This window comes from Cibotium barometz, chromosome 33, assembly GCF_041138505.1.
Source record: "Cibotium barometz isolate CiBa-2024 chromosome 33, ASM4113850v1, whole genome shotgun sequence".
Taxonomy (NCBI): Eukaryota; Viridiplantae; Streptophyta; class Polypodiopsida; order Cyatheales; family Cibotiaceae; genus Cibotium; species Cibotium barometz.
Window position 1 is genome coordinate 42,580,284 of NC_141078.1, and position 13,491 is coordinate 42,593,774.

Here is a 13,491-nt window from a genome sequence, read left to right on the forward strand (position 1 = left end):
ACTGCCCATAGTCTCCATTTTCGAAAGTTTTTAAAACCTTAGCCCTTGTTCACATGGCTAGGCTCCCACTTAACAAGTCCATCACAACACCACCACATCCACTTGTCCGCGGCCACCACTCTCTCCCGAAAGCAAGTTTCTCAAGATATGATAGCTACAACTTCATCATCAATCCAATGCCCAAGTGAGTCAATGGCACCGTATATCTCCGAGATCAAGAGTGCAATGTCATTAAGAGCTTTAGAAGCTTGAGCCTTGTTACAAACATACACATTGTGCAACAAGCAACATGTTATATATACAAAGATGAATTGATGCATCACTCAAACCATAATGCAAGCATACTAGTTGATCATTAGTACATCCCCGTCAGAGGATCCTACTACTACTCCAATCACAAACACAAAGTGCATTCATTTGAGTATACCAGAGCTCAACACACACCGCCTTGGTTAATTCTGTACAAGGTTATGGGGTTTGCCAATTTCACCTAACAAGAGTTTTTCCTTGCTCCACTTGTTTTGGGCCAAGTTATAATCTTTGTGCAGTTCATCATAGAGAAATTGAATTTCCTGATTCTCTGCAAGTTTGGCTCGTTTTGTTTCTGTTACCTTGGGATCAGAGTGGTGTCTAGTATATACATTATGAATCTGCTCAGAAGACCCATCTCTGTACACACACTGAGACTCACACACACACAAACAAAAGCCTTGAGGCAGAGCAGAAGCAGAGGCTCGGCTATGAACAAGATCTAGCAACAGCCCTCCCCTCTCACAAGCAAGCAAGAGGCACAATGTATAACCTAATCATGCTCTTTCAAGCTCTCTCTCTTTCTCTATTTGAACCAAGAGTCTTTTCAATTATGCATAAGAGTTCCCAATACAATAGTGAGAGTTCATTCATATACGTTGGGCATGTGTTCACACTGTGGCCGTCCAAAACATAAAAAGTGGGGTCTAGTAGACTAATGGCCTTATAGTTAATTCGCCTTACAGCTCTTGAGCACCAAAGGATTATATGAAGCATGTAAAATAAGTTAAACAATATTAACACACATAGATACTTTAGCTTATGTAGCTAGTTTTGTTCACATTTTTCTTTTCTTTTCGATGTTTCACATTTATCATGCATACATTGTACTATCTTTTTAGTCTCATAGACCCTCTGGGTCTTTTGAAGACATTAATAGTTTTTCCATCGCATAGGCTTGATATTCCCCTGGCCAGCAGATTGGTATTGTCTGAGGCGGGCATTACCATTAGTTGATCATGGCTAATTACCTCATACACAGGTTCGTTTATGCTGATATCACATGTATATGCACTAGTGATAGTTGTTTCCATTTTCCTTCGGTTACTTTTTCCATGGCCGAGTATACCCATGGTACCATAGTATCATTCATACCCTTGGGGTCTTTTGTAGATGTTAAAGTTTCTTTCTTTTTCACACACACACACACATCCCTTTCTCTCTAGCCAACATTAATCTGGTATTTCTCGATCTTTGCTCAGGATCTTCTCTTGAGTGTGAGAACTTGAGGCACTTCATGAGTCCTTTGTTTGCAAGATCATTCTTTTCAGTGATGTAAATTAGTGTGTCAAGCAGCTATATTAGTAATCTTTTTATCCCAAATAGCATGTGGAATGACCATGACCTTGATTATCATGCTATGGATCAGCTGTGTTATCAGGTCACTGTTTAGAAAATTCTCGTAAGCAAGGTAAACATTTCTTCAATACTAAGTTCTTTACCAATGGGAGCAAAGACCAGTAAACTCCTAGACAGAGTAATGGTGGGTGAGACATGGAATTTTATCATGTTTGATCATAATGCTACCTGCCAATGGCATGTAAACATGCTAAGCAATCAACTAGATGTGTATTTGGTGTCTTTTAATTGAACACGAATTAGAGTTTGTCATACCTTGCATGCGTTTGTGAACGCGCATGTGTAATGGGATACAATAAAAATTACTCAATTTTTTATGCCAACTAAAAAATTATTGGATTTGGTTAGTGATTTGTACATATAACAAGGGTAATAAGTTTGCTATGTGCAGGTTGTGATGGAAGTTCATAAAGAACCCAAAAATGTGCCTAGGCCACTGCCACAAGCAGCTTTGAAGTCATATCGGTAAGGACAAGGCAGCAAGTGTTTCTTTAGAGCCCATTTTGTGTTTCACTTGGGCCTTCCTCTTCATTTAATCACTCAAAAGTTTTGCCCTTGCAGCATTTTTGCATCCAAAAGTTAGGATTATTTTTTCTATTAAGGACATGGATGGTATCATTTTTGCCACGAAGTCAAATAAACACTTGTGAAACTCCTTGGGTCTACACGTCCACTTCGGTTGTCATGCTCTATGTTAAAACTCTAGATGTGTGTTTACGATCTCAACTAGAAGATGGGCATGCATGCATGTGTTCCTGTGTATGCATGCTTGCATCAGAAAAAGGTACTTTCATACATAAATCAATGAATGAAGTGCCAACTCAGAATACGAGGCAAAACAGAGTCTAGACTCTCAGACCTTCTCATCGCTTGCTCTCCCATATTTAGTGTGTGTATCAGGTTTGTCCATAATACATGTATTGGTCCTTTGCAATGAATTTTTTCCCCCACAGGAATCTTGATTGTGTTGTTGCAGAGAGTAATTTAGTTCTAGGCAATTTTGTGTGCATTTTTTTTTTTGCAGTCATCTTCTTCAATGGTGTTTTGGTATTTGTCAAACAGCAGTGGGTTGAAATTGGGGCCATGCTGTGTGCTGCTGGCATGGGCCCTTACCTGTTTGTTGTGCAGTGTCATGGATTAGCTGAGAGATGGAGGAAAACATGAGTGAGAAAGAGTGAACGAAATTCTCAAGTAACTGCATCCCAAAAGGAGTTTGGTACACACAAAAAATGGACAGAAGGTTGACTGAGTGACAGTGCTTTGGGTGTATTGTTGCTTTTGTGGATCTTCCAATTGCCTTCAATTCAGCCCCGAGATCCCAGTTTCTAGTCCGTCTATAGGAGCTTCATTTTCCATCAGAGATGGAGGCTCAAGCACTGTGGACTACTTGATGGGGTCCTGCTGTCATGTGACGCAGCTAGGACTTTACTACCATGCCCCACCACCCATTGGGGCTGACCACACAGTTTTCCTTTACTATCTCTTGCCAATCCCCACCCCCCGACCCCCCATTTCTACATTCATCCACATTCACTTTTATTACGACCTCAATTTGGTTTATGATGCCCACATGTTCCGTTAGCAGACAGCCGACCTTGATCTCTCTTCACCTTTCCCAGTCCTCATGTCACAACTCACCACCATCATTCATGACTTTGCACACACCAGTTTTCCTCATACTACTTGCTCCATGGACAAACCCCTCCTCAGTTTACAACCTTAGAAGGATGGTATGGCAATGAGTGCAAAACCATGCGGCTTCGCCCCTTACACAAAAGGGAGTGTGGAAGGATCTCTGCATTTCGCATGCAGAGATCCTTTTGCCGCCTTACTTATTAGGAAGAAGCAAATGTACTTAGCCCGGTGTGAAGAGGAATTATACCGTCTTTTCTTGAGTGTGGACAGGGCGGACGCTTGGTCAGGGAGCAAGATGGCATCATCCAGACCATGAGAAGCCAGCAGGAACCCCTGCAGGAAGAGTTGGACAAAAGGAGGAGGGAAGCTGGCAGGATGGAAGAGATGAAAAAGCAGCTGCTGAAACTCCAGAAAGAAAATGAAGAGTCAAAAAGAGATGATAGTAAGAAAAGGGGCCCTGGCCAAGAATGAGGAGGCAAACAAGGAGTTCAAAGAAGAAATAGACTGGGCCAAGGAAAGCCAAGCAAGGGCCGAGGGCTAGACCCTCTTAATCCGAGAAGAGCACATCAAGATTATAAGAGGTGCAGGCCAGAGCAGATAAAGACAAAGTGGAGCTAGTCAAGGCAAAAGCCAGACTAGCAGTTCTGGACACAAAAGAGTTTCCGGAAGTTTACGAACCGTGACACAACACCCATACATTGATGACATACATCTTATGATGATGCATGAGTTAGGATCCCCCTTGTGTATCATTGAACAAGACAACTTTGTATCAAGATTTGACTTGTTGTGCCTTCATTGTCCCCATCAAAATCTTCTTACAACACTAAATATTTTGTGCCCATTTTTCATTAACATTATCCTCTTTTTTGGATTACATGGGATGACATATGTATCTCCCACTACACCCGAAGATGTTTCCAAGTGTGTGCGTGTGTGCGTGCGTGCGCATGTGTAGATTTTAAAAAAGCCCAAGAATAACCCCACAAAAAGTATTGCTTGCCTCAGCTTGGTTTATTGCCTCTTGTTGGTGCTTCTCTCGTGCGTGCATTGGTCAATTGTGGAGATTGATCCGCAATTTTCTTTGGTTGGGTTTGGATGGCACCACAGACACTCGTGGCAGGGTAGCTTGGCTCACAGTTATTCAGCCCAGACGAGAGGGGGGGCTGAATATTATTGATCTAAATGTTCAGTTCATGGCGTTGCTTTTTGCAAACTTGTGGTTAGAGGTTTCCTACCAGGCATTGAGCCTTGGAAGGATTTTTTCTTGTCTCAAATTTCTGGATGTACACCTCATGTTGGGAGAGATTGGCTGCCCAGCACACGGTTTTTATTCACAGAGGCTAATATCAAGACACAGTCTTCCCCTCTTATTGCAGCCATTTTCAGAGCATGGAGAAGCATGAGACCATTTTTGCGACAAAGGCTTCCTAGGTCTTTGGATGAGGCTGACTGACAACCTATTATGTGGAACGAGTTCATTAGGGATGAGGCCGGTCAGCCACTTGGTGCATCTAATCACATGCAGTGGTCAGGATGGCAGAGATGTGCATACACTGTCAAATCCCCAAAGGATTACCTCGTAGAACGCTTCTGATACAAGACTCGAAACCTGCAAAACAAACCAAGCAAACGTGAAGGGGGTGCAGGCTTGACTCACCTCCCAACCTTGACAACCGTGGGCAAGCCCACAAGTCATGGCTGTCCCCACCGAGCCATGAGTTGAGCTAACTAGATGGACGTGCCGACCAATCTCTACCTCGTGACGTCCCATACCGCCACGAAGCTACCCTCGCGCGGGCCTCGAAACTGCTACCGGCCTTGGCTGCATAAAGCAGGTGCACGTCTGTACTAGATCCAGGCTCCTGACCATAGAGGTCTCACAAAGTCACGCGAGACTCTATGAACTATTGACTAACTTTGGCCACCCTTTTATAGGCCCTTGGCCAGTCACCGGGCGTCCACACTTGGGCGCCTGCCCGTCTATACTTGGGTGTCCGCCTGTTAGTCTATCCCTAGCCCAGCTCGCCAAACAATCAGCCTGCCTAGCTCCAAGCTTTTCCAAACCTCGAAGCTAGTCTTGTGTGCGTGTAGCACACGGTAGATACACACTGTGCACATGACATACTCCCCTTCCTCTAAGAGCTCACTCCTGAGCAAAAAGCCAGGGTAATCTCTCTGAAGAGTAGTCAATGTCTGTTACCATATTATAGTAGTGATGTGTGTGAACACACTTAGGACCGCCGGGGCACTTTTTCCCTCACTAGGAGGTTTTTTCCCCCGTGCATTGTATATACGCCCATTATCTTCTAGGGCTTGTTATCTTTCATTTTTGGCACTCATAATACACTACTGTGTTGTGCTCAAGCTTCCTCATCTTCTTGAAGTTGTGTGTGCATTCCTGCAACCCTAATTCCAACAATTGGTATCAGAGCAGGCTTCCTCCTCCCGGGCAGCATCACCGGCACCTGCCGCTTCATCTCCTCCGATTGCAACGAGGTTTCACGAGCGTCTGCAGGTTAGTATATGCCGTGGGAGAGCCCGTAGGGCTCGGTCGTTTCAGAATTTTGATCTGAAGTCATTTCGCCCTCCGTTTTTGCATTCCAAGTACTGCGCAGGCAAAATCGTCCTACTGTGCAGATTTTCTGTCAAGATTAAAATCTGCAGGACAGGTGCCCATTCGTCTGTTTTGGGCTGTGCTATATAGCACAGGTCGATTTTATACAGGTTTACCTCTTGCAGACAGCATTTACATCTAGTAGTACAGTCATTGGCCATGGCTGACAACAATGATGTATTCCGCATGTTGGCTGCTGAGGATAAGTTGGATGGCACCAACTATCCATTATGGGCATATATGATGCGACATGTATTGGTAGCAAAGGGGTTATGGAACATTGTGCAGGGTATTGATGCACGTCCTATTGTGGCTGGGAATGCTGCAAACACATCAGAAACAGGTACTGTTGATGATGGTGCAGGCACAAGTGCTGTAGCAGCTGTTCGAGAACCACCACTTTCAGCAGAGCAGATTCGTTGGGATGGTAGAGATGCGCAGGCTCATGCCTTGATTGCGCTGTCTGTCAAACGTACCATTATCCCACATATTCGCTCCTGCAGGACTTCTAAGGATGCTTGGGATGTACTTGCCACATTGTATCAGGCAAGAAATGAGGCTCGTGTTGCTTATCTCCGAAAACAGTTGGAGAATGAGCATATGAACGAAGGTGATTCTATGGATAGCTTTTTGACAAAGATCAAGGATTTCAAAGAGCAGCTCATTTCTGCAGATGAAATCCTGTCAGACAGTTCACTTGTGCAGACTGTTTTGAATGGTCTACCAGATTCTTATCAGGGTTTTGCTTCCACTCTTCGCTTGATGATGAAAGGCAATCCCAATGCCTTATCATTTGAGGAGTTAGTTTCTGTTTTGCTGCAAGAAGACCAGTCAAGGCAAAACAGGAATAGTATGCGTGTCGCAGATCAAGCTTTCGGTGCTAGTCAGAGAAGCGGGAAAGGTAAAGCTGGCTTTTCTTCTAGTAAGCAGAAATCTGCAAATGCTGCGCAACCAAAGAAGGAAGACAAAGATGAGAAGAAGGGTGACAAACAGAAGACATTTTGCAAGTACTGTAAGGGAAATGATCATGTCATCAAAGCGTGTCCTAAGCTGGCTGCGAAAGAGGCTAAGAAGAAAGAGGCTGGTATGGCTGTTGCAGATGCCTCTCCTTCTAACAATGAATCTGCTAATGTTGTGCTAGATACAGAATGGGCATTCAATGCGCAGTGCAGTTATGACCCATCTTTGCATGACACATGTATGTCTGCAGTAGATTCAGATGTATGGTACTTTGACAGTGGTGCCACTAAGCATATCACCTCGCAGCGCAGTTTATTCACTTTCCTTGAGTCTGCTCCCACAGGGAATACTGTCACTTGTGCCAATAACTCCTCTTATCCCGTTAAAGGAGTTGGACAGATTGTGCTGAATGTTGCAAATGGCAACACCTTTACACTTTTTGATGCATTGTATGTGCCAGGGATCAAAAAGAATCTGCTGTCAGTCTCCGCATTTGCCAAAACAGGTTTGGTTGTAAAATTTGTGGATGACAGATGTACTGTTCATGATCTCTCTTGTGGTGACATCATTGTAGCATCTGGTTCACTATGTCGAGGGCTGTATAAGCTCAATATGGATGGCAAATGTGTAGAGGATTCAGCATGTGCTATTATGGATACGCAGGCTATTTCAAATGCAAAACTGTGGCATGCACGTTTTGGTCATCTGAATTTTGCAAGTTTGCTGCGCCTGCAGAAATCTGAAATGGTGTCTTCTTTGCCTAAGCTTGAGGCACCTGTCAAGCATGTTTGTGAGGGCTGCATATTGGGTAAAATGCAGCGTGCTTCCTTTCCCAAAGATGGATCAGTGAGAGCTGAACGCAGATTGCAGCTTGTTCACAGTGATGTTTGTGGACCCATGCAAACTCCATCATTTGGAAACTACCTTTACTTCGTGACTTTCATTGATGATTTTACCAGGCATGCATGGGTATATCCTTTGAAGGCAAAGTCCGAAGTGTTTTTGTGCTTCAAACAGTTTTTGGTTATGGCTGAAAATGTGTCAGAAAGTAAGATGGGCATCCTCCGTTCAGATCGAGGGGGGGAGTATATGTCTTCAGAATTTAATGCATTTCTGGCTGAGCGTGGGATAAAACACCAATGTACAGTGCCGTATACACCACAGCAAAATGGTGTGGCTGAGAGAAAAAACAGGTCTCTCATGGAAATGGCAAGATGTATGGTTAAGAGTCAAAGTCTACCACATGGTTTTTGGCTTGAGGCTGTCATGTGTGCCACTTATGTACTAAACAGGTGTCCCACCAAAGCATTACAGGTTGTCACTCCATATGAGGCTTGGCATGGCCGCAAGCCATCTGTTGGCCATTTACGTGTTTTTGGTTGCCTGGCATATGCATTAGTGCCTGTGCAACATCGCAGAAAATTGGATGACAAAGCTGTCAAATGTATTTTTGTTGGATATAGTGCTGAGAGCAAAGGCTATCGTTTGTATCATCCACAGACAAAGCGCATTTTGGTTAGCCGTGATGTTGTATTTGTGGAAGATGCAGTTCAGCCCTTGGTTTCATGTACTAAGGAGACAGATATCAGCTCACGTGATGTCTATGATACATTGTTGCCTCTTTTCAGTGGTGCACAGTCAAGTGCAATACCTCATGAGGCAGTTTTTCAGCCTATGCAGGTTTTAAATGATGGCACAGATCAGCCTATATCTGATGCAGATGTGCATGATGCACTTGAGGATGAGAGACAAGAGATTGAGGGCTCTAGGAATATGCCTAGATGGCTGGTGCAGACTTTGCGTGACAGCAAGTTGGATGCCCCTTTGTCTAGTCGCACTCGTTCTGGCTCTCATGGTGCCTCTTATGCGTCAGATTGTTATGCATTGGCTGTTTCTAGTATGTGCGATGAAAGTGAGCCTGTTTCATTTGATGAGGCACAAAGTTCAGAAAATTGGATGGCTGCTATGCAAGCAGAATACGATGCTATTATGAAGAATGGTACATGGTCTTTATGTGACTTGCCCCCTGGCAAGAAGGCCATTGGCACTAAGTGGGTATACAAATTGAAGCGTAAGCCTGATGGCACAGTGGATCGCCATAAGGCTAGGCTTGTTGCAAAAGGTTATGCTCAAGAGAAGGGCATTGATTTTGATGAGACTTTTGCTCCCACATGTCGTATGACCACTGTTCGTAGCATCTGTGCATTAGCAGCTCATAATGGTTGGAATGTACATCAGCTGGACATAAAGACTGCGTTCTTAAATGGAGATTTGCATGAGGAGGTGTATGTATCGCAGCCTCGTGGTTTTCTTCAAAGAGGGCAGGAAAACAAAGTGTGCAGGTTAAAAAAGGCTTTATATGGTTTAAAGCAAGCTCCACGAGCTTGGTATGAAAAAATACATGCATATTTGACTGCACATGGGTTTCAGAATAGTCCAACAGAAAGCACTTTGTATGCTAAACGTGTGGATGGTGTACATCTAATCATTGCTCTCTATGTCGATGACATGCTGCTCACAGGACCAAATGAGAGTCATATTGCTGATTTTAAGGCTGATTTGAATGCCTCTTTTGAGATGTCAGATTTGGGGCATTTGCATCATTATTTGGGGATACAATTTAAGCAGTGTGATGGAGGTATTGCTTTGTGTCAGACAAAGTATATTGAAACATTGTTGCGGAGATTTGGCCTTGAAGACTGCAAGCCTATTGCTACTCCAATGGAGACAGGTTTGAAGTTGAGTCTTCATGATGCTGGAGATCACTTTGATGTCACACTCTATCAGACAGCTGTTGGTTGCCTCATTTATGTATGCATTACGAGGCCAGACATTCAGTTTGCAGTCTCACAGGTGAGCAGATTTATGCATAGCCCAGGCATTAAGCATTGGCAGGCAGTGAAGCGTATCTTTCGCTATTTGAGTGGTACTCGGCATCTTGGGTTGTTTTATCCCAAGGGGGGATCATTGCCGCCAGATTTACATGCTTTTTCAGATTCTGACTGGGCTGGTTGTTATGACACACGCGTGTCCACGAGTGGTTTTTGCTTCATGCTTGGAAGCTCATGCATATCATGGTTGAGCAAGAAGCAGCCTACTGTGGCCACTTCTAGTTGTGAAGCTGAGTACAGGGCAGCTTTCACAGCTACGGTTGAGTGTGTGTGGCTCAGACGCCTTATGGCTGATTTGGGTGTTGGGCAGCCATCTGCCACCACCATCTTCACTGACAGTCAGAGCGCATTGGCAGTTGCGCGGAACCCAGTGTTCCATGCTCGTACGAAGCACATTGAGGTGCACTACCATTATGTCAGGGAGAGACTCTCTGCAGGAGAGATCAGTTTGGCTTATGTGCCAACACAGGATAACCTTGCAGACCTTTTCACAAAGGCTCTGCCTCGTGAGAAGTTCGAAGCTTTTCGCAAAGCTTTGGGCTTACTCCCTTTTGTGGATTCGTCCACATAGCTAGACACTTCCCTATACATGAGTGCTAGCTCTTGTTCACCGCATCACTCCAGGGGGGATTTGTTACCATATTATAGTAGTGATGTGTGTGAACACACTTAGGACCGCCGGGGCACTTTTTCCCTCACTAGGAGGTTTTTTCCCCCGTGCATTGTATATACGCCCATTATCTTCTAGGGCTTGTTATCTTTCATTTTTGGCACTCATAATACACTACTGTGTTGTGCTCAAGCTTCCTCATCTTCTTGAAGTTGTGTGTGCATTCCTGCAACCCTAATTCCAACAATGTCTCCCATGCAGCGTCCTCCTCAACACGAACCTTCCACTTGATCTTGTATTCCGTGATAAGTGTATTACGCAATCGTCTTTCACGAAATCCAAGAATCTTTTCAGGTTCGTGTGGAACAAATGTTATATCCTCGACATCTATAATTTCTTGAGGAGTAACTAATTGGTATGTTCCACCCAGTACTTCCTTAAGTCTACTGACATGAAATACAGGATGAACTTTCACATGAGAAGGCAAATCCAATTCATATGCAATTGAACCAATCCGTCGTGTAATACGAAATGGTCCACAGTATCTAGGGGATAATTTCGGAGATCGACCTGTCCGTAAAGTCTCGGAATCTTTCGGAACTCACAAATACACCATCGTTCCTTCAACGAACTCTCTGGGTAAATGATGTCTATTAGAATAAAATCTGTCTTTGTCTTAAGCACTTCTAATAGATTCCTTCGCAACTTGTAACATTTCTTGCATATCTTGCAAAAAATTACGTGCTGTATCATGCTGAAGTCGTGAAAATCCCACTGTAACAGGTGATCTAGGTTGAAAACCATGCATAGAATGAAAGAACTAAAACCTGTACTCGTATGCTTATTACTATTATATGCAAATTCTAACATAGGAAGAATCCTCCCATGAACTTTGTCTTTTGGAGACATGTACGAAGCATATCCTCCAAAATCTGATCAACTCTTTCAGTCTGGCCATGAGATTGAGGATGATCTGAGGAACTCAAATTCAAAGTTGTTTCCAACTTCTCAAAAACAAGCCTCCAAAATTCACTTGTAAACTTAGAGTCCCTATCACTGACTATGTCATGCGGTAACCCGTACAGTCTAAATAATTGCTCGATAAACTACCTTGCTAATTGCATAGCTGTAATGGTCTTCCGGGTCGGTAAAAATCTAGCCATTTTTGTCAAGCGATCCACCACAACCCAAATAGAATCGTGGCCTTGATGTGTTCTTGGCAATCTAGTAATAAAATCCATGGAAATACTTTCCCATTTATTACCTGGGATTTGCAAAGGATGCAACAGCCCAGCCTGTCTAAAGCGCTCAGCTTTATTTACTTGACAAACTTGACACTTGAGGACATAATCTTCTACATACCCTTTCATCTTTGGCCAATAAAAAGTGTGTTTTACTAAAGCTAATGTCGTGTGTACCCCAGGGTGTCCAGCAGAAGGGGCGTCGTGACACTCCTTAAGAATCTTGGACCTAATGTCCGGGATCTGTGGTACACAAGTTTTGTCATTACAGAATAGTAAACCATTCCGAATCATCCACTAACCTCTTGCAACCTGAATGGTAGGCTGCTTAGTCATTGAGTCTTGGTCAATCAATGAGCTCCCGTCTTGGATCTTCTGCCAAAATGGACCAAAATAACTATCAGTCTTGCAAAGCCCTCTCAATGACTGAAATAAGTCAGTAGAAGTCTCGGTGAACGACAAAGTATTCACCTCTCTAATCCGACTAAGCGCAATGACTCAGTGGCTAGATTCAGGTGGGTTGACTTGCTTTCCAGTGGCGGGCGGCAGCAGTACAATGGACTATGTGATGGGATCCCGGGAGGCAGCAAATATGGTGTCTCACTTTACCTACCGTACCACCATGCCCCATTGGGGCGGATCATACATATCTATCCCTCACTTTCAGGAGCTTACTGGAGACCCACCCACCCATCATACATATCTATCCCTCACTTTCAGGAGCTTACTGGAGACCCACCCACCCACCACCATGCACTATTTTCTACTTCACTCAGGACCTAGCCGATGTGTATGACTATCATGTTCATGATCAGCTATTTGCCTTAGACCCATCGACACCCATGGCTATGCTCACCTCCGAGCTCTCACATGTACCGCACTCCGCAGCCACAAGGAGTTTCCCATACCACATACAGACAGGACAGCCACCTACATTTGGGAGCATGCCCCAGAACCGATGGTATGATGATGAGTGCAGAAACCTTTACCGCAGTCTCCGAGTGCAGAGGGCTCGCGGGGAGATCACCCAGAGAGAGGCAGGCAGGAGGATGCATCCTCTCAGAGCTTATGAGGAGGCTCAATACTGGGACACATATCACATGCTCATGAGCAGAGATGGTGCTGCTACTTGGAGGAGACTGAGTCAGGAGCCACACTACTCTCACATTAGCAGGAGGGCGGGTCGAGGTGGTGAGCTCTTATGTTTACCTTGGCATCACATTTACTAGCTCAGCTGGACGCTTCTCCATGGCTCAGGCAGTCCAAGACAGAGTGACCCGGGGGTATGCAGCTCTTGCTGGCCTTGAGCGTCAGTGTCATCAGGCACATTTTCAGGAACCCCGCACGAAGGGGTGGCTCTTTGATACATTAGTGACACCAGCCTTGATGTATGCAGCAGCGGTTTGGGCATCAGGGCTTGCAGCCTCCACATGGGTACAGCTGGAGAGACCACAAATCTTGATGCTCTCGAGGATGATACGTAGCAAACCATCTGTCCCGCACGACATTGTTCGAGCTGAGTTTGCTGCACCACCTATGGCAGTGGAGGCATTGTTCCAGACGATCTCCTTTATATACAAGATGAGGGAGATGCCCACGGAAAGATTATCCCGCCGAGCTTTTGAGGCATCCAGACAGCTGGCCGAGGCTGGACACTGGATCTTGGTATGCATCGATGCTACAGTGGTTCTCACATCATGGGATAGACATTGAGCGGTTGCCACCTTTTCAGTATGATCAGTCTGCTCCACGGGGTTACCTCTCTCTCAATGAGAGGAACAGAGTGATGAGACAGGACATATGGCAGCACTACATACAGGAGACATGGACAACACCAGAGAGCCCACTACCGCCGAAGATGCTATATTA

The 13,491-nt window shown here is 44.6% G+C and overlaps 1 protein-coding gene across 2 annotated transcripts in view; it reads left to right on the forward strand.

The window, feature by feature from the left end:
- LOC147619586 (uncharacterized) overlaps positions 1 to 13,491 on the forward strand; it is an 81,257-nt gene that overhangs the window by 44,718 nt on the left and 23,048 nt on the right. For both annotated transcript variants that reach the window (XM_086773254.1, XM_086773255.1), the window contains one exon: positions 2,060 to 2,133. In XM_086773254.1, the coding sequence (XP_086629380.1) occupies positions 2,060 to 2,133 (74 nt within the window). The remainder of the gene's footprint in view (positions 1 to 2,059; positions 2,134 to 13,491) is intronic.